At 42.4% G+C, this 26,706-nt stretch overlaps 1 protein-coding gene across 2 annotated transcripts in view; it reads right to left on the bottom strand.

The window, feature by feature from the left end:
• slc39a11 (solute carrier family 39, member 11) overlaps positions 1-26,675 on the bottom strand; it is a 62,513-nt gene extending 35,838 nt beyond the window's left edge. For both annotated transcript variants that reach the window (XM_079292785.1, XM_079292786.1), the window contains exons 1-4: positions 26,651-26,675; positions 25,001-25,207; positions 24,695-24,733; positions 10,683-10,841 (exon numbers count right to left, since the gene is read on the bottom strand). In XM_079292785.1, coding sequence (XP_079148911.1) covers positions 10,683-10,841; positions 24,695-24,733; positions 25,001-25,108 — 306 coding nt within the window. In that variant the 5' untranslated portion in view covers positions 25,109-25,207; positions 26,651-26,675. The remainder of the gene's footprint in view (positions 1-10,682; positions 10,842-24,694; positions 24,734-25,000; positions 25,208-26,650) is intronic.
• Positions 26,676-26,706: the final 31 nt, after the last annotated feature.

Below are 26,706 nucleotides of genomic sequence, written 5' to 3'. Positions count from 1 at the left end.
AATGCTGGACACCCGCCATTTCACAGTGTAGAAGAACACCCACAAAGTTTGTTTTCATGTTCTAATCGAGCGAAACGCAAGTACGACACCGACTTCATGAGATGGATTTTCTTACACCGAGGACAAAAGAAAAGCATGAAGCTGTCATTTGAAGCTCTGTCAAATGACACTACAAGTAGACGAATTGAAGACATGTCGGATGACGTCAAACAACAGAACACAGCTCGGATTTAGGCAAGCGGTCATTTTGCATTTCGAATGGACGAATCTACAGACATAATAAACAAAGCCGTTTTACTCGTTTACGTGAAACATGTGTGGTACGGAGACTTACAGGAACAATTTCTCTGCACAAGAGAGCTCCCTATACTACGATTAAGGGGTGATGGTGGGTCCCGCAGCCAGACCAGTTGAGAACCACTGAGTTACACGTTTTCCCCTATTCACTCGTGTCTCCCCTTTAAAGAGTAGCACCAAATGACTCCTGCATTCTGAAATGTAAGGTCATGTTTTACACCTGATAAAAATGGTCTGACAAGGTAAGAATAACATATCAAATCCACACAAGACAGCTTTCTTGCCTCGCTTAGTTGCCCTTTTGAAGCCACTGCCTGTAAACTGCATATCAGTCCTGTCATGTAATTGCTCCTTGATTTTCATCGAAAAAAAAAAAAGAAGAAGCGATTGTTCTACAATTTGCCCTTAGGAGCAATCACACGTTCTGCCCACAGCACTGTGATGACACACAGCAGCCCATCCCTTCTATTGAGGAATGAAAGCAAAGAATCAGCGGCAAGCAATTCCCCCCGACGGACATGGAGCCAAAACGATGCTCCTCCAGACCTCCTCCAGGGTTCCCCGATGTTACCAAATGCCTCTGAGCAACATTGAGCGTTCAGTGTGGCGTTTAGTGTGGCGACAGCGTATCAGTGTTTCGCCAGCATCATTCATTAAACACACGCGCACAAAGAGGCGCTCGACAGAACGGCCAGACGCCTCAGATAAGGAAGACACCACTTGTTCACGGGCCGACATAAATCTCCATAACACCGGGGAGATAACGAACCCCACTTGAGAGGCGACGTGTACTCATTTGACGGTCGCTGTGCTCCACTATGCGCGACGCCGGAAGCCGGGACACCGGTGACGCACTCAGGGGGAGGGGGGTGCGGGGGCAGAGGAAAGTAATGATGGTTCAGAGATGCAATTACAGTGGCCTCACTTCACAAATGCAGGTGAAAGAGTGAGTCAAGGGCACTGAGTGGAACAACACGGAGGGACAGAAGAAAGATGAAAGCCTCCGTGGCCAATCAGAGCGGTGAATAAATATATGTGGACCTACAAAAGTCAGTAAATAGATATTGTATTTATTCATTAAATAATGGGCGACACATTAGCACGGGGCACAGAGAGGCCTTCAGAGGGCTCCATACTGGGGCGCATGCATGCTGCATGTATAAGAGCCTTGAACACAGAGTGATTAATCTGAATATTAGTGCCAACAGGTTTGTGACAGGTGCGCCAAGAGGTCTTCTGCCGGCGCCATTCTTCTTGGTTAGAAAGTGTCCGCATGGATTTATGTGACTAATTATGTGTGTGTGCGCGCGCACCTGTGCACTAGTGTGTCTAAGCATGATTGAGAAACACAGATCAGGATAAATAGCATGGCCATGTTCATTTCCACAAAAAGGAGAAAAGAGAAGTCTTCCAAATTTTACGACAAAAATACGTCGTTTGTGATTGCCATCCAGAGCATTTGTGTTTCTTAACGTTATATTACTATTTATTTTTACAAATGTTCAAGACGACTAGAGTGATATGGGTTTAATTAAGTATTTGGACACCATTTACACTTAAAATAAAATGCTTTTCCAAAGAGAAACGTAAATATCTTTGCTCACTGCGCAAAGAAGGTGGTCATCGGTAACAGTTAGCCGCGGCGGTTCTTAGAGGAACCGACAAGCACACATTCCAGATCTCAAGAACGTATTGTGCAAGTTGATTAGTTAATTCACCTTCTGTCAGTAGATGGGGTCTGAAACGGCAATGAAAACAAACGTGAACATGCAAGTGCAAAAAAAAAAAAAATAATCCTGTGAATGTGACTCCAGTGCATGTTGCCCTACATGCAAACCAAAGAAACTAAATCTTCCACACGAGGCACATTCCAAAACACGTGGCAGATGTAGCAACTTACGGCACCTTTTTTCAGGCTCTTATGAATAATTTCTTACCTCCAAATATTTTGGTTTAAACATTGGAATCAATCCATTTTTAGAAAACAACCAAACATTGAAGACGGACTGAAATACCAGTTCAAGCTACACTGATATTATATTGAAAACAATCACCCAGACGTCCTCCCTCTACTGATTGCGGCTCTATAACAACGGCGACTAAAGGGGTTTGTCACTTGATTGTAAACATATGTTGTTTTTTGGCCATTTGCTGAATGGACAGCCTCAACAGTCCCAGAGTGCTACCTAGCATCATGTGTCTTCAAGTGCCAAAAAAACTAAACACCCGCTAACAAACCAGAAACTAGCACAATGAATTCTTGAGTCTCGTCCCTTTGATACCGTTTCAAACTGAATCAACTTTATATGTTGTTGAAAAGTGCGCAGCCAAACCGGGCCGTCAAAATCTGCAAAATGTAGGACAACGCAGCTGTGTCCACTTCTTTCTTTTTCATGCAGACATGTAAACATTTCCCTATTCGCATTACAATCTCTCCTGCTGTATAACTTTGACCGTCTCAATCACACACACACACACGCAGGCACGCAGGGCTGCAGGTGAGGAGAACGGTTCTGTGCGACTCGGTGCGCTGCAGGGTTTATAAGTTTCATTGCCAGTGGGGCCACTCGTGTTAAATATGCATGCGCTCGTGATCGAATAGAGCTCATCAAATTGCAAGTGCCACATTATCAAAGCAGTTTGGTTGAAATAGGTCAGATTAAAATCTGTCGAGCGAGCGATTGGCCGCTTTCATGCGGGACGGAGGAGCTCAGTGCAGTTTTTAAAGGGAGAGAACAAGTACGCTAAAAATCCAGGCGGTGATCGCAGATTACTCCCTGCAGGTCACAGGGTTGTCAGACTTCATTGCATTAACTTCTCAAGTTAAAATATGGCCTTTATAAGTTCTCCTTGACGCTCCTTGGACTAGTTTTTTCTTCCCGTTTGAAGTGGGTGCACCAATCTTCCATATTCCAAAGTGTAAAAGAAGAAAAGAGACGCGGTGTTATTTTGTCGGTGGGCATCATGGTCATCAGTACATGTCTGCCTCTGGTATGCAGGGCATTGAACAAAGGAAGAAATACCACGACAAAAAAGCTTTAAAGAACTTCAGAATCTACTCAGAGTTTCTTTAATTGGTTCAGACATCGATCGCTCAACTGCTTTCCAAAGAGTTGTTCTTAAAGTGGCACTCTACAAAGGTCCGTCTAACCGTCATCGTGCTACTTCTCTGTGGCCTCGATGTGCTCTGCAGAAATGATCCTATGCTGTCAAGGTGAGGTTGAAATGACATTTATAACATTAATATATTGCCGAGTATAATATAGCAATATAAATATATGCATGTTCTCTGGCGTCACAGAGAGATCCTGAAGAAATCAACGATTATTTAGCACACTGCAATTTTAACTGCTTTTTGACGGTTAGATCGATCGACTCACATCCCTGATGCACACACACACACGTTACCGTGGTTAGGAAATAATTAGCATGAATATGTACATGTACGCTTACACGGTTCGGTATTTGATCATGTTCTGTGCGGTATTCTAATCATAAAAGCATCTCCTCAAAGAAAGAAGACAAGCAAGGGAAAAGACAAAAAGAGCAATAAACACAGGCGAACAGAAAATCAAGACTGCTGAATTAAATTTCACTTTCCATCAAAGGTCAGTGAATCATTACGAGGTTGAAGGAGTGTGTCAATCACAGCTAGGAGGGTTTTTAAAAAAAACACAACGGGACATGAATTTTAAACCATTGTTCCTTCATTATGCAGCGCCGCAACAGAGCGCAACAGAGCGCAACAGAGCGCAACAGAGCGCGAAGAATCCAAACTGTCATCACTTCATCATTTTGTCCGTGTAAATTCTTAAGTTATGGCCGGAAATGTGTTTTGTGAAGACTCAGTGACCTTGACCTGTGACCACCAATATCTAAGCAATTCATCCTTGTTTCCTTCAAAGAAACCCCCTCCAGACGTTCAGACGGATGACCACGGACAACCCAAGAACATGATGCCCGTAGAACGTGATGCTTTCCAGCACCTCTGTGTGATAGGGCAAGTCACCATATTCTGTACTTAACTCCTCCAGAAAAGACTTGAACTGGCGGTGATTTAAACCTTTGGCTCTGATAAAGTTTACCGCTAATGTTATGATGCTCATCCCATGTTCCATTTTCAAGGCTTTGCCACACAACGACTCCTGGCGGATGATGCAGCGATAAGCTGTCAACTCACTCGTGACGTTTTCCATCATCTTTTCTCAGATCCTCCCCACCAATCCACTCTTCTGACCGCACATCGCAGGCGCTCCATCTGTTGTCAGTCCCACAAGTTTATCCCACGGCAGCCCCATTTCATCCACACATCTGGACACCTCTTCAAAGAGATCTTTCCCTGTAGTTCTGCCATGCATTGGGTGTAATCCCAAAAACTCTTCTGTTACGCACAGGCTTGAGTCCACTCCACGGATGAAAATTGACAGCTGGGCAGTATCAGAAGTGTCTGTGCTCTCATCCGCAGCAAGGGAGTATGCACACGGTCAGCAACGGTGTTTCGGCTTAGGCTCACATTTAAAAATGCTTGCCTTTTTTCTGGGCACACGGCATCGCAAACTTTAATCATGCAGTTTTTGACAAATTGCCCCTCGGTGAAGGGCCGGGCTGATTTTGCAACCTCTGCTGCCACAATAGAACTGGCCTTAACAGCAGCCTCGCTTTGTGATTTGGCTTTAGTGGACACAGCCTGCTGTGACACCAGACTTCTTTTTAACTCCTCTACCTTCTGTAGCCTTTGTGTCGTGTCCAGATGCTTGTATCTGTCTTGGTGCTTCGTTTCATAGTGTCTTCTTATGTTGTATTCTTTCATGACAGCCACACTGCTTTGCCCTTTACATCCGCGAACATATACTGTGCCTCCCACCTGTCTTGAAAACTCCTGTTTTCAAATTCCACCTTTCGTTTAGCCATTTTTTGGGGCGAGGGATAGTTGAAAGTTGACACAAGTGGTATGTAATACAGACTGTGAGGCGCGCGTTCGCGGGCCCGCGATTGACGTGCCGCCACACGGGCAGTGCATTGTGGGATTTGTAGTATTATGGTGGTGCGTGCGATATACCGGCGGGCCAGCTCTAATAGTAAATAGATTTTATCATGCGGGCCAAAGATAATTCATTCACGGGCCGGATGTGGCCCGCGGGCCTTGAGTTTGACACATGTGCTTGAGCATGATGCCCGTAGAGCATGATGCCCGTAGAACATGATGCCCGTCGAGCATGATGCCCGTCGAGCATGATGCCCGTCGAGCATGATGCCCGTAGAACATGATGCCCGTAGAACATGATGCCCGTAGAACATGATGCCCGTAGAACATGATGCCCGTAGAACATGATGCCCGTAGAACATGATGCCCGTAGAGCATGATGCCCGTAGAACATGATGCCCGTAGAACATGATGCCCGTAGAACATGATGCCCGTAGAACATGATGCCCGTAGAACATGATGCCCGTAGAGCATGATGCCCGTAGAACATGATGCCCGTAGAGCATGATGCCCGTAGAACATGATGCCCGTCGAGCATGCCCGTAGAACATGATGCCCGTAGAACATGATGCCCGTAGAGCATGATGCCCGTAGAGCAGGGGTGTCAAACATACGGCCCGCGGGCCGGACCCGGCCCACCACGTCATTTTATGTGGCCCACGAATCCGCCAGCAAAAAAAAAAAAAAAAATTTTTTTTTTTTTTTTTTTTTACAAAAATTTAAAGTTAGATGTGAAAATAAAAATATCCCCATGGTCGAAATTATGAGATAGAAAGTCGAAGTGATGAGATGGCATGTTGTCTGTGTGCCGACATTAAAACTATCACAACAGGTGGACAGGAGATGCAACAGCCCATAAAGAGGATTTCCAACAAGTTTCTCAACATGCGTACTTCTCTGTACTGAAACGTCATCAGTCTCAGCCCAAGTACTGTTCCAATTCAAAGTTCACATCGAGCCAAGCACGGCCCTAATGCCCGGATGTGGCTCGCTCTGCCCATTTTACCCGGGATGCATCGGAGGTGACTTGTCTGTACTTGGGACAGCCAAATATCCCAGAATGCATTTTGCACCAGCAACAGGAAACAATGGCGGAGGAGAAATCACACAACTGGAAGTACGTGTTGTGGAAGTCACAGATATCCCGGGAAACTAAACTAACTATGTTAGGAGTACCGTAGTTACATTTACACCGTCTTACATTTACAACCGGCCCTTTGAGGGCGACCGTGATGCTGATGTGGCCCCAGAGTGAAAATGAGTTTGACACCCCTGCCGTAGAGCATGATGCCCGTAGAGCATGATGCCCGTAGAACATGATGCCCGTAGAGCATGATGCCCGTCGAGCATGATGCCCGTCGAGCATGATGCCCGTAGAACATGATGGCCGTAGAACATGATGCCCGTAGAACATGATGCCCGTAGAACATGATGCCCGTAGAACATGATGCCCGTAGAACATGATGCCCATAGAACATGATGCCCGTCGAGCATGCCCGTAGAAAATGATGCCCGTAGAACATGATGCCCATAGAACATGATGCCGGTCGAGCATGCCTGTAGAGCATGATGCCCGTAGAACATGATGCCCGTAGAGCATGATGCCCGTAGAGCATGATGCCCGTAGAACATGATGTCCGTAGAACATGATGTCCGTAGAACATGATGCCCGTAGAACATGATGCCCGTAGAACATGATGCCCGTCGAGCATGATGCCCGTAGAGCATGATGCCCGTAGAGCATGATGCCCGTAGAACATGATGTCCGTAGAACATGATGCCCGTAGAACATGATGCCCGTAGAACATGATGCCCGTCGAACATGATGCCCGTCGAGCATGATGCCCGTCGAGCATGATGCCCGTAGAGCATGATGCCCGTAGAACATGATGCCCGTAGAGCATGATGCCCGTAGAACATGATGTCCGTAGAACATGATGCCCGTAGAACATGATGCCCGTAGAACATGATGCCCGTAGAACATGATGCCCGTCGAGCATGCCTGTAGAACATGATGCCCGTAGAACATGATGCCCGTCGAGCTGTCCTGTCCCAGTTACAGAGACGTTCCCCCTGGGTAACCGTCACTAACCCTCCCCAGCCGGTCCAGTGAGACAGCCATTCCTCCAAACCCGGTAAACAGTGAAGATGTCATGTGTTTGCTGTGCTCTGGTCATTGTTACTGCTGTCCATTTGGCAAAGTGCCTCCTGTACACTGCGGACGGGAAACCCAGACCCGGTGATATGCTGTATAAAGATCACTATTTGTTGTTATGGTGATGGCTAGTAGGGGGGTACTCGGAAGACAAGAAGTTGAGAAAATAGCACTGTATTTCATTGAAGTGAGAGCCGACGAATCAGAGACCGTGCGAAACCAAGCAAACACTCTGAGGAGCGAGAAGTGAGAGTTTGAAAAGATAAAAGAGAAATTGGAACATTCCCTATGACTTCACTTCTCTGCCTGTCTTTCATTACTTTCTCTGACATCCCGATCTCTACCTCGATCTGGATAGAGTTCTTGCTTCCTGAAACCACTTAAACCTGCGACAGCTTGGCTCCTCATCTTCCAAACGGGTATCCTCGTCCTGATATTTGCTGCTGTGCTTTTTACTTTTACTAGTAGCGATACAAAACTCTGACAACTTTTCTTCTTTACAGTGCAATTGTCACTGTCCCTCTTTCTACCCCCCTACTGTACTTCCGGGGTGCTTTGCTCAGACCACCACCATCTTCTGGTTGGTTCTAACTTCCCTACACCACTCAGACAAGAACTGTGCTGGTCGCTATGATTGGCATGCTAAATTACTGTCATTCTACACGATGAATAGAACATTTATAGCTGGGGGAAATTTGATGTTTTCTGTTCATCCATGAGAGCAGATATGTTGAGGACAAATTGTTTGGTGCATTGTACCAACTCCATCTCATCTAGCCAACACTAAAAACCAATTGCTCAACAATTACTGTGCCAGGTATGACGATGCATGGCTTCCAACACTCCAGCTCATATTTTGTTATTGCGGGGAGAAAAACTCTCTCCCCCCCCCCCACCGCTGGCGTTTAGAAATAAGAACGTAATCTGGATTCCATGGTCCTAAAACTAAAAACTTAATTTACTGTATTTAAGACATTTTAGGATGTTAATTTAACGTCCTGTAGATGTTCCTCAGTGTGAGGGGTAGAAAGTCCTGAGACGTGTGGGAAGAAACAGCAAAATGGGAGTGGTGATAAACTGTCTTATTGGACCCATTACACAGTGCCATGGTTACCTGGTTTTCATCACCAAGCCGGGAAGCTTTCTCACTTTCTCAGCTCCCCCCTGTGCTCTCTGCCAAACGCTCTCCCTCTCTTGTCCTCTCCTGTGTCCGTTACCTTATCGCTCCCATCCTTCTCTCCCTGTCAAGTCCAGCTCTCCCTCTCTGTCCACCTTGCCCTTCCTCAGTGGTTCTTCTCATTCAGTCCCACTGTTTGTTGAGGAGCCAGTAAAAGTGGCACTAGCAGCTGTCCAAACACCGATGTGTGGAAGAACCCCCCCCTATGTTCCCAGTTGATTCTGCGGCTGGCTTTTGTCACAGGCTCACAGCCCCACGTTGTCCACTACTGTCACCATGGCGCCAAGGAATGAAAGGGCAGAGGGGAAGACTAGAGGTGGAGTATGTGTGAACAACTACAAGATAAGGGAATAAAGCAGAGGTGAAAGTGCATGAGTAGTTGGAAAGTCAAAAGAACGAAATGACTCTGAAATGATGAGGGGCACGAAGGAGGAACGACAAGAATGATATGATGCAGCAAGTAGTGCTACAGGCGTAAAGGAGTAATATTCAGTAAGCTGAAGACCAGCACGTTCACACCTGCTGCAGAACTGCAGGGACCATGAACAGCTTGTGTGTACAAGTACAACACTGCTGGGAGTCGAGGGTGCTATTCTTGACATGTTATTTAGTTTATTTAGTTTATTTATTATTTATTATTATTATTATTATTATTTATATTTAGTTTATTTAGTTTAGGTGTCTTAAAATGATACCTGCTCAAGAACAGGCGATGTTCATCAGGCTGAAAACAGCCATTGATGATAAGTTTGGTAAATCTAACTTGTTACAACAAAACCACAGTCTGACAGTGAACAAGAACACCAAAGTGTATAACACATTGCTGCAGTACATCACACACTGGCTTCAACATCATTATTTCAGGACCGTTGGGTTTTGAGTCTGCAGTGTGATTAATATTCTCTTTTTGGTCAATTATGCCTTTTTTGTCTCGGCAGATACAATGACTTGTAAGTGTTAATTCAGTTTCATTCATCAGACTTAATTGAACCCGGTACTGCACACCAACTGCTGGCCTGCTGTAAATCCTTCTGACCAGCATGTGTCCTGAGTGAAGGCTTTGAGCCTTCACAAATGAAACCCATTTGACACAATTGGCTGGAAAGCCTGAGTGCTGCAAGAAAGGCCATCAGTACTGGAACAGATCTATTGTCAGGGCCGCTGCTACTGAACAACTGCTCGGGTGGTTTCACGCCACAGAGGTCAGCCGGCCAAGTAGCCCACTTTTGAGTAGAGTGGCGAGGCGGGAGACGCCTGGATTATATCTTGATGACTACCTGTCAGACCAATCAGACTTGCAGTGGAGCTGTGCCTCTTTTCTGTTGGTCGACAGTTTTCATCACGATCTTTTTTAGATTCAATCTTCATTGTATCATTGCTCACCAGTTGAGGCAAAAGTGCAACAAAGGGAGTGGCATTATAACTGACCATTACAAGCAAATTCCTGGTGAGGCGGAATGAAAAGCTCACACAGCTACAACCCACTTCAAGTCCCAAACATCACAGAACATTTAACATAACACATGCACACTTTATGTAGACTCTAAGCTACTGTCTGTATGTGAATCTGTTCGTCATAAACAAACATCTGTTTTAGTATTTACATCAGAAATGAATTTTTATTTGAACCTCACCTTCCAAAAAAATTAAATGAAAGTATCACTTGAGTCCAAATAAAAGCTGTGTAAATGTGAAAGGGCAGAAACGAAAAGAGAACGGTGGGAAAACACAAATCCGCTATATCGCGTCATGAAAATAAAGTAAAAGTTTTAAGGTGTCTCCAAAACTATAAAAAATGTACTGACAAAAATCTAGTCAAAGTCTTGGCCAATTAGGAATTTAGTTCATTTAGATTTGTAATATTTGTGGGTTAGGATTAGGGTTATCTATAAGTCTGTTGCTTGTTTTTGCCGTTCAATAGAATGTCCCTGAAGATAAAGTAGCCGTCTGTCTTGATGTCCTTCTGGAGTAGTACTACAGGAGTAGTACTATGTCTCCATCTGTTGCATTCATACCACTGCAAACACTGTCTTCGGTACATAATATACTTTGTGTGAGGGAGTTCCTACCAGCAGGGGCATGGCCAGGTCGGCGAAGTAAACAAAGGCCGCCCCGAGTGTGAATCCCACGGCCACAGGCAAGAAAGCGAATGAGCCGTACTTCCCAGAATCCTCCGCCATGTCGATCGCCGGGGCCAGCAATGACCAATAGGAAGCAGCCAGCATTACCTGAGAGACGCGAGGAGAAGGAGAAGAGTGTAAATAAAAAAATTTCATGGTAACCGAGTCACTTTTCTTTGTTCCTCATCCATTGGGCCTTAATTAAGAAACACTGGTATGCTTCCTTCTTAAGTTACATGTATAAGTAATGTAAGAGATTTGCATACTTTTCTCTCAGGTATAAACCGGTCGGTTGGACGAGTCTCGTACAGACAGTCTTAAGTATTATGATGCTGAAACCCGATTGTGAGTGGCATCTTCAGACGTGCATCAACACTTCTTGCTGGAACCCTTTCCAGAAGCTGGGCCGGCGAACGGCAGTAGCAGATGCAGTAATAACACACATTTTCTTCAGGAAATGAAGAACAATAATATACTACTGAACACTGACAGCTTTTTTTGTGTGTGAGCGGTCAGAGTCAGAATAGAGAAGGCAGGGTCCTGTACGTCTGAACACACTAGTTTTGTCTTCTCAAGCTGTAAGGCAAGGCAAGTTTATTTGTATAGCACATTTCAACAACAAGGTAATTCAAAGTGCTTCACATAAAACCATTAAAAGCATCAAAACATAAGGCAAAAGAAAAGGAGATTTTAAAACAATTAAGAAACACTGTTTATCACATGCCAATCATACAGCTCCTCTCATATGACCCGGTATCAGCAGCGGAAATGCAAAACACGAGTAATCAACAGTAATGGAGGCATATTGTTCGTCTGCAGTCGGCTCCAGCACTCAGAAGAAATGTACAGCTAGCGTCAATTCCACATTCATGTTAATGATCTGCGGCTGTATGCCTCTGACAACCAGTCAAGTTGCAGTTTACGTCGATGTCTGTTCAAAATGACGTCACTTTCACACCATTTCATTCCATAAAAAAACGGATTTGAAAGTCCTAATTAGCATACGTATGACTCAGTTACTGCCAAAAACATGTCACAGTGACCGTTGACCACCAAATTCTAATCAGGTCATCCTTGAGTTCAAGCGGACGGTTTGGGCCAAATTTGATCAAATTTAATTGAGGCATTCCCGAGATGTGGCGTTCACAAGAATGGGCCGGACGAGAGGTCACAGTGACCAAGACCTTTAAACCCCAAAATCTAAATCAGTTCATCCTTGTGTACAGGTGGACGTTTGTGGCAAATCTGAAGAAACTCCTTCCAGGATATTGGATTCAAGAGAAAGGACCGGAGGGCAACCCGAAAACATAATGCCGCAGCTGTTGCCGGCTCGGAGGCATAAAAACAATCTGCACGGGTAACGAGCAAAGAAGAGGGAACATAGTTATGCAGGTAGAAGCAGACAGCTGGATTTAAATGACACAGTGGGTGGAATAGTGGAATAAAAACTGAATTTCTTTGTATGTATTTGGCATCTTCATCTCTCCACTGGCAACAGAAGTGGGGCAAAGATATCGAACAGAAGACTAAACAGAAGACTAAAGTTAGCTCACAATCAAAATAAATACAATTATTCAACAAACAAATCCATTTTTCTTTTTTTAAATCTAGGTAATCTAAACCTATGCATTGACTTGCAGACTTGGCTCATGTATACACACCGAGCCACATAAAGCCATAACCACGGGAACAGAACACTCTTGAGGGGATTATTTTTATCTTCAACACCGGCTTCGTGTTCCCTTTCTGCCGATCAAGGGTACAGCACTGCGATCCGGAGAACACGATGTACTTCAGTGCAAATTGACTCACGGTGGGGAGCTGTCTACATGTTAATCAGCAACAATCCAGAGCGCACATAAAGTGAGCCGCTTGGCACGCTGCTGTTACGGCTGCCAAGCCTTATGGGTGCACCAAATGTAAATGCAGGGACATAACTTTATATGTGTGCTCTGTATGAGAATATATGTGCTCGGTCTCTTAACGGATTGATTCATTTGACATCAATTCTGACATTTAGACGTCTCCGGATTGTAGTACTTTCAGAGAAAAACATGATTGTAATTTCCATGACATTTACACCCAATCTTTTGAGATGGTTTCATGGACAACAGCTATTGTAATTTATATAAAAATAAGATAAAAATATTGGTGTTCACTTTTAAGTAATTACACTTATTTGCCTTCTTGCCGAGCGTTCAATGCCACGCTGTCTGCTTAGCTTGATGACTGGAAACGGGTAAACAACCTGACTCTTTCTGAAGATTGGAAAAAATCTGCCTCCCAGCACCTTTAAAGCTCATTAATTCAAAACGGTGTCTTTAGTTTGTTTAGGCTGTAAAAATGAACATGACCTCTGCTTAGCTTCATATTTACTGGACAGACAGGAGAGAGGTATCAATCTTCAAATCTAACTCTCAGCCAGAAAGAGAGTAAAAAAAAATAAAAAATGACAAACTATTTCTTCTACAGCCTAAAGCGAGGCAAATCAAACCGGAGTTGCAAGATGTGCGATAATTGTCGTATTTGTATGATAATGTTGCCCTCTCTATGATAATTTCACCATTTTGTGACCCTTACAACTAGCAGTAGTGCGGTCTTAGTTGAATTCCTTTCCGGGTGAATCCACGCGTCTGTGTTCACGCATCTCTTCTCACGCAAACTTGACTCGCAATTAGAAAAATTGTCACACTGAGACACATACACTGTTCCATGCATCATGCTACGTCAGCTTGCTTTAGGAATTAAAACACACAAAAAAAGATGTGGGTTGATTTTTAGGGTGTCAAAAATGTAACTACAATTTTCCTCAAAACACATTTAAAATTTTTGGTACAATAGTTGAACAACTCAAAACCCTGTTGCAGAGTTTAATTGTCGTTTCCTAACTTCACTTCGCTGCAGTTATTGTCCTGACTGTTGAAGGTGGAAAAATAAATACAATTCATAATTTTTAGAGAAAATGATGATGACAAATAAGGAAAGATAATTGGTTTTGCGGCTGGTGTATGCTCACAAAATACAGTTTTTCATAAATAATAGAAATAAATAGTTTTTCTTGTCAGGCATTGGGGGTTTTTTTTTGCCCCAAGGACAAAAGGAATGGAATAACAACATGGTTGAAATAGAAAAACAGTCCGGTGTTTCATCACACAAATACGGGCGACTCTGTAATAAACACTGTAGGGTTCAAAGCGGCAGTAACCAATTTAATATACTGTCAGCTCCAAATGGCGGCGAGGGAAAACAGCTCGAAATATTTAACTTCAACACCCAAAAATGTTATAACAACATGACTTCACTTAACCCTGCACAGAACACTCTTATCAATTATGCTGATCGGTGTTACAAAAGGGCAAAGAGAGAGAAGAAATCTCATTTGTCTGAGGCCAGCGTTGTGTGAACACAGCCCTCCGGCTGATTGGGTATGGACGGGTACAGATGCTGATACCTGAGGAGTCCAAGGTGAATGAATGAATCGTATTTAATACCCGTGCAACATTCTATTGGTTGCAGTTTCTCTACTTCTTCTGTAAATGTATTACCAATATTCTTTCTTCCTCTTTTTTACCTTCCACCATGAGTAAATGAATTCTGTTCTTTTTTGTGTGGTTTCGCTCTAATTTATATTTCAAACAGCCGAAAACCCCTCGGTCCGTTTCACAATCTCCCGTCTCACTCAAGTCTCAGCTCAAGATTCTCGAGGCTTTTAAAACACGGGTCTCACACTGATGCTGGCATCCAATTACTACTTTGTTACCTCACTGAGAGCTAAATACAAAGCCTTTTCCAGCAACGTTTAGATGGAGATGTGAGAAATATCTCTGTGTACATATGAACAGAGCTGCAGTTCTAATGCACATTGCATGCATTAGAACGAATATTTAGGAAAGGCTCGTGCATAAACTACAATCGGAAATGAGCGTTGTTTTCTTCCTATTTTCACTTCATTTCAACATCGGACATTGTTTAAGACAAGAATTGTGAGTGAACTGCGTCTGTTAAGCTAGTTAGCTTTGGAAAATAAGTGGGCGGGCACTTGCATGGGTAACTCAAGCCATAAATAATATCTGAGACAGCACACACAGCAAAACACGGGATCCTCCTCAGGCCGGAATTCGTGTCGAACTATACGTCTACAAAACACACAATGGGAATGAGGAAAAAGTCATGGAGGAAAGACCTCTAACTCTTTCTATTTTTTGTAGGCACACCAGCAGTTGGTGGTGCGATTGGTCCAGACTGAAATATTTAAAGCGTGGCCATATATACTCTCGATTGTTCATGAATAAATAACTCAAATAGATTTAACAAACTAAAGAAAAAGAAAATAAACCAAAAAAAGGTTTCAAAAACCACCAACTACCAAAGGTTGCACACAGCTGAAAGTGCAATACACATTGTTAATAAACATAGGTGTAATCAGAGAAATAGTAGAACTACTATAATAAAACGCACACTCCATACATCCTGACCTTAACACAGCCAGTCCTTAGCAGGCTTTGTGTTTCATTGGCTTGATAGCGTGGTAGCCCATACATTTCCAATGACTAATTCTGCAAAAGTAAGTTTGAACTACTTTTTTTGTTGTCGTTAGTTTTTTTTTTTACCAATATATTCCTCCTTGCAACAAGCAGAATTAATAATTGTTCCTTTTTAATTATGCTCGTCTAAGATAAACAGGAAGACAGACAAAGTTGTAGCCTAATCAAACTGCTCTCGAAAGAATCTCAAAATGCTCTCTTCATTAGGGACTCGTCATGGGTGCTCTGATCTTACAACACTCGAGGGTAATCATATAGAGGCATGTCACAGTGTAATCAATCCTGCAATCAGTGATTGCCTGTCTGAGTTCGGAGGTTGCATGAGATCAATTAATGTCAATATAAGAAGCCAGCGGTGAATAATTTAATAGTTTCATAAGTGTTCTGTCCATGTGATGCACATGCTCACTGTTCTAAGAAGGCTACTGCAGACTATACAACTGTTGAAAACCTGCGTATAATAATGTTTAATAATTAAAAATGATCTGAGAGGGCCACCTTCTGTGTGAAAGTACTGGTGGAAAAAAACAACAGTCCAAAAAAATATATTGACACGTGAATTGATCGCACTGTATAGCCGACAAGCTTGCTAGCATCCTTTGAAATGTATCAGTGAATTCATTATTTTCAAACGTAAAGGTGGCCCTGTATGTGTAGATTATATAGAGCAGGAAAAAGCGTAATCAATGCCACCAAACGCTGCAAGTTATTCTTTGGAGATATGGAAGCTCTGGTCTATATGCGTTTATCATGTACTGAATTTTTATCTTGGACCAACAGCCTCATATAAAGTCAATTAAATCCCTTACTTACAGGAAGCGCACAAACTGAAAAATGAGCTTGAGAATGGTGCTGATGAGTTCTGTCCCTTTGCTGTGTGAAGCCAAAATAAATAGTCTTTAGTCTAGGAGATTTATTGACTTTTGAATGCCTGAATTCTTCTATTTTCTAGAATAACTGCAGTATTTCTTCGCCAGCTGTGGTTTAGTGGCTCTATCGTCTGATCAAAGCTTCGCGGAAAATTGAGAAATGAGATGGATAAAGATCGTTTTTGATTGATTGCGAAGATAAAGACGGGCATAAAACAACTTGATGAGTGTCCTGCATGAAAAGTGAGCATTAACTGGCCCCCATGAAGTACTTGGCTGGCGAGGCATCACAGGAGCAAGACAGGCTATATTGTGCATGTATTCCTCTCAATATCGATGCCGGTTCTCTGTCCATACCTCTCCAGCTTTCAAGATAGAGATTAGACTAAATTCAGCCTCGGGTGGGTTCTGCCTAGATTTTCCTCTCAATGTGGGCCAATTTCTGAGCTTCTTTTTTATTTAATGGCCTGTATCCCCCGCGGTCGATGCAAAGTCCCTCAGTTACAAGAAGATGCGTCCATTTATTTTCCCTCTCCGATCAATTAATCTTCCTTCCTTCCTGAATCTCTTCCATTCCATCCATCATGCCGCCGTCTGTCTCGGAGCTAATAAGGTTCAAAGCTGTCCACTCTCTCCCACTTCATCTCTCTCTCCCACGCTTAACAGATCTCATTCCTTGGTTCTTTTCCTTATGCGAACAGTGGATCCTGCGAGAAATGACCATGATTCAGTTAGTTTGATTTGCACAGAGCCAAGTGAAGAATTACACATATCTTGCTCATGCACGCAGGAGGAATACGAATATTTTATGCAGACATGTTGAAATCCCAGTTTGATTTCATTGTTATTGCACGAACACTGCACTGTTTGTCTGTGAAAATTGCAAGATTACTTCTATTTTCATCAACCAAAATTCAGCAGAGAAATACACTAATGTCACACAGAAAAATGAATCATCCATCTTCATATCACTGCACGCACAGTCAGTTCTTTCTCTTGACTACTCGATCATTTCAATGCAGTGAGAGACACTCGCGATGGAGAGGTGGACGGGCACCTTGGAAAAAAAAAAAAAGCCTAGCCCCCGTACCTAGAGAGGACGAGCAGCACCTTGATGAATAAATGAGCTCATGTTACACTCAATTCGTTCCAATTCTTCTTGAGGAACCTTGGGGGCTGATCACATCGAGGCTGCAGGCTGCTTTTCACACCAGAAATAACTCAACGGCAAACAATTAAAAGAAAGTCCCGATTCCTTATTACATTCCCAATGCACTCAAATATTTATATTCTGAGTGCATTCATGTCTTTCGAACAGACGGAAAGGAAACACATGCCGCTCTCACAAAGTATTCCTGACAGGTACTGTCTACCCCTCAGGATGCTCATTCACCACACACACACACACACGTATGCCTGGATCTCTGTTACAGCTTCTTCACGCTTGTTTTCAATCTCCACGCACGGAATGCTGAAAATCACAAAAGAAGGTGTGGGCTGAATCCTGTGAAACACATGATTTGCATTCATCAAAATCTCAACATCATCGACAGTATATCGGTGGGCATATATTGTTTTCTGGCAGAAAGTCACATGGCACAACAAAAGAACTGACCGGATCAAGCAAGAGATAATATAAAACATCAGATTACTGTGTAGGCATAATGTGGTTAGACACTTGTAATAATAACAATCTGAGCCTGTCAGTGGCAAAAGCAAGCACTTTTAGTGGTCGTACACTGACGGTGAGGAGTTGCAGCGAGTTTAGGGTTTAAAAGTCCCCCTTCACTGTGTTGTGTCCAGTCTCTACTGTGAAAGTAATTGCTTTGTTCCTGGCTGAAAAAGCTTTTATTTTGACATTAAAGATTTTAGAGTAATATGTGTTTGAAACAACAAGTCCATAATGCATTATGAGGATTAAAGTATCACGGATTTAAATAGTAAAATCAACACTTGAGTTGAAATGAAGAGAGTGAATGCTGTTTTAATGGTTGTAGGGTGAATACAAAAGCAGAGACTTTAGGCAGAAGTCTTATTTAAGCCATAAAGCTACGACAGTAATCACGCTTGTGTTACCACCAGTGGTGTTAAGTATCTAAGTACATTTACTCAAGCTTACAACTTTGAGGTACTTGTACTTTACTTGAGTATTTCCATTTTATATTACTTTATACTTGTGCCACTACGAGTTAGTATCTTTGAGATCATGATTATTGTAGATAAAGCTTAACCTTTACCAGCTCCAACATTAAACTCCTATGGGCATTGCTCGATCAATTTAAAGATTATTTCGTATGAGGACTACTTTCACTTTCGGAACTTAAAGTACATTTTGATGCTCATACTTTTAATCTTTTGAGTAAAGTTTTGAATGCAGGAGGATACCAGCACTGTGGTATTACTACTTTTACTCTAGTAAATCATCCGAGCACTTCATCCACCACTGACTGACTACCACACACGTGTGTCTCGACCGTGGTGTTGACTAATATAGAGTCTTCATCTACTGTAAGCGGGGACCAATGATGTTATTAATGTTGCTGTTCATGACACCGACAAGGAAGCTGCTCTTTTGTTTTATCGCGTGGCATTGAAATGATTGAATGTGTGGTATTAGAGCTTTGATGGGTAACAAACGCACTGTTGTGGCATCTCATCCCCTTTATGTTGTCTTGATGTATATTAAACATGAATCACAAGAACTCATTTTGTCCGGAGGTTTTCTGGGTGAACTTATGGTGTGCTTAATCCTGGAGCAGACAGAACTGCTCTCCTAGGGTAGTAATACATCTTAAATCGACACCAACAGTAATACAACTCATTTGCTGATATGTTTTTAAAGGAAACATAATATCGCCCACATTATCTTCACTGGCAACAGTGTGTTCCAATGCAGCAGGAAGCCAGACGTCACTGCACAGCAGTGGAAACATATCAGCCAATGAAAACTGTTTGCAAATGATTGGAATAAGTGACAGTCAGCTGGAGTTGCAATCATAAACTGTGGGGAATTACTGTTGTATTCCATCAACTGAGCCTTGACTGAAAACAAAACGACATTTGTTTCAAATGTTCAGAATCAGAAGTCTGGGCTTAAATGTTGCACATTAACGTCATTAGCTGCAATTGCTTTCCCCGAACACTTCTTTCCAAGAACAAACAGCCCCTAAAACATGCAAGCAAGAGAGGTGGGACTTGAAAGGATCGGAAGAAGAGATACATAGAGATGTATAGAAATAAAGAAATTATCATAAATTGTTGTCATTCCTTGCCAACCACCGCAGCTGAGAGACGCTGTGTTCTGGGAACAGAATGGCGTGACACATACGTAATGACACACCGAGCCCAAAAACACACGCGCGTGCCTACACACCATTCATTCTTTCAACAAGGATTGATAAAATAAGCTCTGATCAGAGTTCAGCAACATTTTTATTTGAAATAAAATCTAGCAGAGCTCTGATGCCAATCAATAACTCATGAATCCAAGTTTAAACCCAAATTAAATGGAGCTTAATCAATATGGAGAGCCTAGTAGACCTAGTAAGTAGGCAAAATGTTGCATTGTTTGTATGCTACCTCGCTAAAAAGTCAGTTCGTTAGCCTAATGTTACTCATGATGGTCGGCAGAAAGCTTGTTAGCCAAATTGATAGAGCAATATGGCCAAATAATAGAAGATAAAAGAGCAGACATCAGCACAGTAAGGACAAAACTTTTCGTTTCAAACTACTCATGGCTGTCCTGCGGGGATGTGTATTTCCTGGAGGTTTATCTAAATTGCCAATGTGCTACTGTGTGAACACATAATGTGTGAAACATAGCGGCTTGCTATGAACGATATTTTAATACCGAGTGCGTCATACCAGCCTAGGGCTGGGCGATAAATCGATTTAATCGATTAATTCGAATGTGTGCTTTAAGGCGATGTGTTTTATTGAAAATCGAGAAAATCGCCCCCACCCCTTTTTCCCGTAGTAGAGTGCGCGCGCATTGTTTACAAACTAAAACAATGGCGGCCAGCAGCTTCACTGCTGGCCGCCGCCGCCGCCACCTCACAACAACAACCCAGCATTTTGGAGACATTCACCAACTGTACTCCGCATGAGAAGAAGAGTGCCCGGTGGAAAGCCATCACGGATGCAGTCGCGATGTATATCGCAAAAGATATGGTGCCCATATACACCGTGGAAAAGCCGGGGTTTATTCACCGTCTCAAAGCTTTGGACCCCAGGTACGTGCTACCAAGCCGTAAACATTTTTCTGACGTTGCCTTGCCTCGGCTGTACAATAGTACACGCCAAAGGATCTCTGCGGAGCTGGAGGGGATGTCATTCTACTCCGCAACAACTGACCTGTGGTCCAGCAGGTTGACCCAGACACCGATCCACTTGACTGGTGGAAGCGTCACCAACTTAACTTTCCAAGGCTAAGTACTTTAGCAAAGAAATACCTCTCTGTGCCAGCTACAAGTGCCCCCTCTGAGAGGCTTTTCAGTGTGTGGGGGGGGCATTGTTACATGCCACCGTGCATGCCTGAAGCCAGAGGTAGTAGACAGGCTTGTCTTCCTGGCAAAAAATATTTAGAAAAAACATGCACTACTGTTTAATACTGTTGGTTATGTTGTGAATGCACTTGATTTTGTTTACATGCACTTATTTACTGTGCAAAATATGTTATGTTGATGTTAGATCAGATGTTGCACTTTTGAAAATGTGAATGTTAAAGGGTCATATACATTTTATTTCATGCTGTGTTTGTATCAGTGTATTCAGTTAGAAAAGCTTACTGTAAAAAGTTACATTTGCACAGTTGTTTACAATGGAAGGCTACTATTTAATGCCATTTAATGTTATGTTTAATTTAATTTTATATTTAAATGATTCAGGCAAACAAAAGAGTGACCAAATACTTTTTGTATACTACAGGCACCTTTCTACAATGTTCAGGTTTTGTTTGCACTTTATTTTTATCAACCTACTTGGGAAAATCATCACAAAATAAAAGAAAAAATTGTTTTCAACAGCTTCTGTCATCTGCAAAAAATTTTGGGGGAAAAAAATCGATTTAAATCGTGAATCGGATTTTTTGTAAAAAAATCGGAGATTTTTTTTTTAGGCCATATCGCCCAGCCCTATACCAGCCCCGTTTCTGACGTGAGGTGTGACAAAGTCCATTTCACCGTGGGCTTCATCAAATCTGGATGTGCGTGAACGGACCATTATCTGCTGCTTTTTCTCTCACTTTTTATTCATCTCACTAACAATCGTTCTGAACGTCACAGTCTCTCTGGGAAGGCAATATATCTTCATGAGTCGCCTCAAGATTTTTTTTCCCCACCGTGACATTTGACAGACGAATTCTATCTGATCTCTTCTATCCAACATTACATTCACGCATCTTTTCTGGCTGCAGTCACAGAGAATATGTGTGGTTTCCTCTGAATGTGCGTTCTCAATGACTACAAGAGGTGTGTTAGATATTCTCTTGGTTCGGTCATCAGACTTGGATCCAATCATTCAATTTCAATAAACCTAGTGCTTATATTAGAAAATATCTGGTGTCTAGGATTCTGGGTCCATATTGGACGAGTTCGGCAACTATGGCATGCTTTTTTTTGTTCGCAACTTTGCAACAACAAAGCTTTTTTAACAATTTAAAATACCTTTATTGTAATGGCACAGTCGTGTTAGACCTCAAGGCAAACTCTCTCGGCATCAAGCCTTCATCTAGGCGTCAAAACCATGACAAAGATTTGATGGATGCCGTGACCACGCCCACTCAGGAGACAGGGCGTGTATACCGTTTCATACCATTAGCTCAGCTTTTGTTCATTTGTTAAAGAGCTGTTTTGATTAAGACTCATGGAAATCGATGGCCATAACATAAATTGTGTTGTTAAATGATCCAGGAGACTCCTGTCTTTTTATGAGCATGATTGACTATATCAATTAAAGAAACCTTTGAACCGTGAATATATAGTTTGGAACCAGACGCTCTCCCAACTACAAAACTCAAGGACAGCTTCCAAAGGACGGCATCATATTCAGCAGCGTTCCATGTAATTAAATTAATTAGTTGTCCATTTGTTGCTCATCTTCACTCAGAGATTTTTGCTAAATGGTGAATGGTAAAAGGACTTGTATAGCGTATAATCCTTTCGAGTCTTCCGACCATTCAAAGCGCTTTAACACTACGTGTCCTTGCCCCATTCACAGCCATTCATCCACTGAAGGCAAAGTGCCACCTGCCATCAGGACTGAACTAAGCCGAGGAGAAAAGCTTGTCAGAGGTATAGCACGTGAGTAATAGCTATGTAATAGCTATAAAAGGAATTGGGGAATAAAAACTGTTGAAAGAATAATAAAAGGTATTTCTGTTTCTGCTGAAAAAGAACACGCCACACAACACTTAATGGTGTGGAACATGGCCTCCAACATTATCTGCCTCCGTTCTTTAAACTGGCTCTTACTGTCTGTCTGACCTTCTTTCATTCTCCATCTGCAGCCAAAAAGCAATCCCAAGGCCTCTCAGGACATTCTACTTTGAACAGGGCATGAAGGGAGAACCGATCCACTTCCCTCCTCCACTCGACTCCCAAAAGGGATTTTTTTATTTTTCCCCCTCAGGCCTGCTATAGCTGAATAGTTGAACTGATCAAATATAAAAGTCAAATGGAGCAGCCACATCTCGGAGGCACAACATCAGTGAGTGAAAAAGCACAAGATCGCTAAAGTTGGCTACGTTCAGCAGCGGCACTTATTCTCTCTCCGTCCATACATCCCGTGTTAGCAGCTTCTTTCTTCCAGTAGAAGCCAATGCTCATACTTCTTATCGTAGCCGTTACAAAACCATTCCTGTACTTTCAATGCCTACGAACGGGAAAAGAAGCAAACATTTACAGTAACAGAAACCAAACTGGAGCAATAATGAAACGAAGATGAAATAGGAAAAGGTGCTTCTAGGACTCCCGCATTTGCATCTTCTACTATGCCACCAGATATTAATACAATTACACTATCACAGCCAAAAACTTACATACAATATGCAAGGGTTAGAATGAAAGATTTAGATTCTTGCTAAAATAAATTACTTTAAAAATCATATTGTGCCAACAAGGGGCTGTAAAATTGGAGAGACTCTGTTTCAATAATTCACAGTGTTCATGTTGAGTGGCTGAGTTCATCAAAAATATATTTCAGAAAGATATGCTACTCACAAAGTTGGAGAGACATTAAGCGAATGTTCTTCTCCGTCTCATCTGATTTCATTGGAGGGTATAAGAGCACCGGCACAGCCCGGGACGTAATTGAAAAGCTGTTCAGATTGACGGATAGATAACTGAGATTAGGGATGATTGAGATTAGAGAGATAGCTTTCAGCCACTTTCTTTCTCATGGCATCGCTCCTCATTTGGCATTAGTCTTATCACCTCACTTATCTGGGCCTGGAATTATCAACAATCTCACAATCACTATAAGGAATCGCAATGAAAGTTTAAACAGGATTACACAAAAAAAAGATCCATTTCACACGCATATATGACAGCTGTTCACGAAGCTGTCTACATGGAAACGAGTGTTTGAAGTGGCAATCTCGAAGATTTTAATTCAAATAGACGTCCGTTAGGTCACCTTCTATCATCGATGGAGGTAACACACTGGTGATGGAGTCTACGGAACTGTGGGGACAATTCTGAAAAAGCTCATGTATCAAAATATATATATATATATATATATGAAAGATGAGTTTATCTTGATATGTGATGTAGACATCACACTTCTAAAGGATCTTTAGACCCGTTTGATCCAGCACTGTACCGTCCACTTTTTAGCTTGAACGGTTAATTAAAGGGCCAGTGTGTAGCATTCCAGGGACTCTTATTAGCAGAATGGAATATAATATTCATAACCATGTTTTGACCTTTGTGTGTAATCACCTGAAACTACGAATTGTTGTGTTTTCGTTACCTTAGAATGAGCCCTTCGTATCTACAGAGGGAGAGTCCACTGTGTTGCACTAACAGAACCAACCAACCAACCAAAGCCGCGTTTTTACGTCACCAGAAGGCCACCGTAGCTCTCCAACGTGCTTGAGAAACTGCAACGTAGCATTTCAAAATTAAAGCCCTTCAAAATCTCATTAATGGAGCTAACTTCAAATCACATTCATGAGACAATTTGTCAAATTTCAGATTAGATTTTAGAGGAAATGGTGCATAGCTACAAAATCATTTCACAACAGGTTAATAGCAGACCCTCTAATGAGTTAAATCAGCTACGGAGCTTTCCTAAATCCCAGCAGAGATTTAGTACAAGATAGCTTCATTGGCTTTAAAAGCTTGTAACGTAATTTTAATATTGTAATCGGCATCACTCTGAGACTTTGCTCCGTCTGTCTCTGGAAGAAACTCAGCCTGCCACAGTGAAACGTCAAAAAAGAAAAAAACACATCACATCGCAGCAGCATCTTCCTACTGGCACTGTATGTGTGTGTGTGTGTGTGTGTGTGTGTGTCTGTGAGTTTCAGTTCAAAAGAAATCGAACTCACCCCAGCTGCAAAGCCTAAACTCCCATCCAAGATGCGCTTCTGTAAAGGGCAAACAAGAAGAGAGATTGTGTGAGTCCGTCAAACCAATGTCCTCAAACCTCAGTAAACGTCTTTCTGTTGACTTAACTGGCAAAAATGCAACAATGTCCCGAGAGTGCAATTTAGTTGTATGGGAACGTCATTTTTAAGAAAGCCAGCCTCACACAGGATGCGTTCAGGCACAGTCTTGAGTCTATTCCATTCAAACAATGTGTAAAGTGTTAATTTAAGCTCCACGTGTCTGTGTGTTCTGGGTTCATGCAATACCTGTCGGCTGGAGAAGACAAACACCAGGGCTGCTCCGGCAGCGGTCAGAGCCCAGGTGAACAGAGTCCCCAGCAGGGCCTGGGTCACGGGGCTGTAGCCTTCCAGCATGGTGCCAGACCTGGACAAACAACACACTTCAACTCAAACCGATCCCAAGACGTGGAAGACGATCTCTCGTTCGTATCTCTCCGGGTAAGACTTTGAGAACTGGAGGGGAACAAAACATGTGGAGTTGAAATCTTCCAGTAACTGCCCTGCCTCTAAATAAGCCCACTACTACGAGAATCTGGTAAACATTGTCCCCGTCTAGGAGACGTAATTGACACGAGAAAGCAACATAACTGTCAGACTTTTAGGATGTGCATATCTTCGACGCCAAAGTGCAGGCAAGAATGACAAGAGAACAAACAACTGATCCCACGGAAGGGCTGGATGTGCTAAGGCTGACTCATCATAAATGTGTGCCTTTAAGTGCTGGCATTACTAGCCGGACATACTGACAAACTCAACAAGTGAGAGAGTCAAATCCTGTTTGACGAAGACGCGAGTATCCTGGAGCTCATTCTGCAACTGTGTAGCCAAACCTGTTGGGTTTGCTCCATCACTTCCCAATTGAAGATTATCCGGTACAGCCTGAATTATGTTGACGATTCATTCTCACACAATACATGCAATGTACGGTCGGTGCTGTGAATACTAGGAGCGTCACTTTGTGTTGTTCAACTGTTAATTATCAGTTCAGAGGTTATATTTATAGAAACAAAGTGGCCACTGTGATCACAACTGACTATTACTGTAAAATATTAACATGTTCAAACAGTGCAACAGTGGCACAAGAAGAGACGAGTCATCAAGTGGTCTCAGTCACGACAGTTATTGAGCGATATCTACATAAAGGTCGCTAACATTAGCTAACATTAGCCAGCACTAGCTAGTCATGAAGACTGAACAGCAAAAAAAAAGTGCTGAAATGAGAAAAGATAAGCCTCATACAGTCACTTATGAATTTTGCTTTTCATTTGTCTGAAGAACGATGTGTTATTTCTTCTTTCCAAAGCGACATGGTCTCACTTTAAAGTAGCTTTAACTGCCAGCTTTTCATTCATATGCAATAAATATACATGCGAGTTACAACTACTGGAAATATTCATCAATGTGAGCTGTAAGCAGTAGGAACTATTCTCCTTTCATCATCAAATGACATTTTCATGAGCACTAATATTTACCACACAGCAGCAATGAGAGCTGCTCCATATGGTAAAAATTACTTGAATATTAATATGCATCTTAGAAATGCCGAATGACATTTGAATGAGAAGTTACATGCATTTGTTTGTGCATATGTTGTGTGTGTGTTTTTTATTAATGCATGAACGTCTTTAATGTGGCGTCATCAATGTGTTTTGTATAACTGGTCTTCGTTACAACACACACGTCACACACACAGTACACAATGTATGCAGGTAAATGAGAGCCGACCGGCTAACTTTAAATGCTTGCTCGCTGTATACTATAAAATAACGCCGTTACATTTCACTCAAACTCTATTTGCGGTGTCATTAAACTACACGCATTAATTCGGCAAAGTTTAATTTGGACCTATGTTTTATGTTATCGGTCATTTTCGGCATTTGTTTCAGATTTACTTACTTCTTTCCAGTGGCACCTCGCCGCCTCCGTATTTACTTCCTACTTCCCGGTACACG

Source organism: Melanostigma gelatinosum (genome assembly GCF_949748355.1).
Source record: "Melanostigma gelatinosum genome assembly, chromosome: 21".
Lineage (NCBI taxonomy): Eukaryota > Metazoa > Chordata > Actinopteri > Perciformes > Zoarcidae > Melanostigma > Melanostigma gelatinosum.
This window is presented reverse-complemented; position numbering and strand designations above follow the sequence as displayed.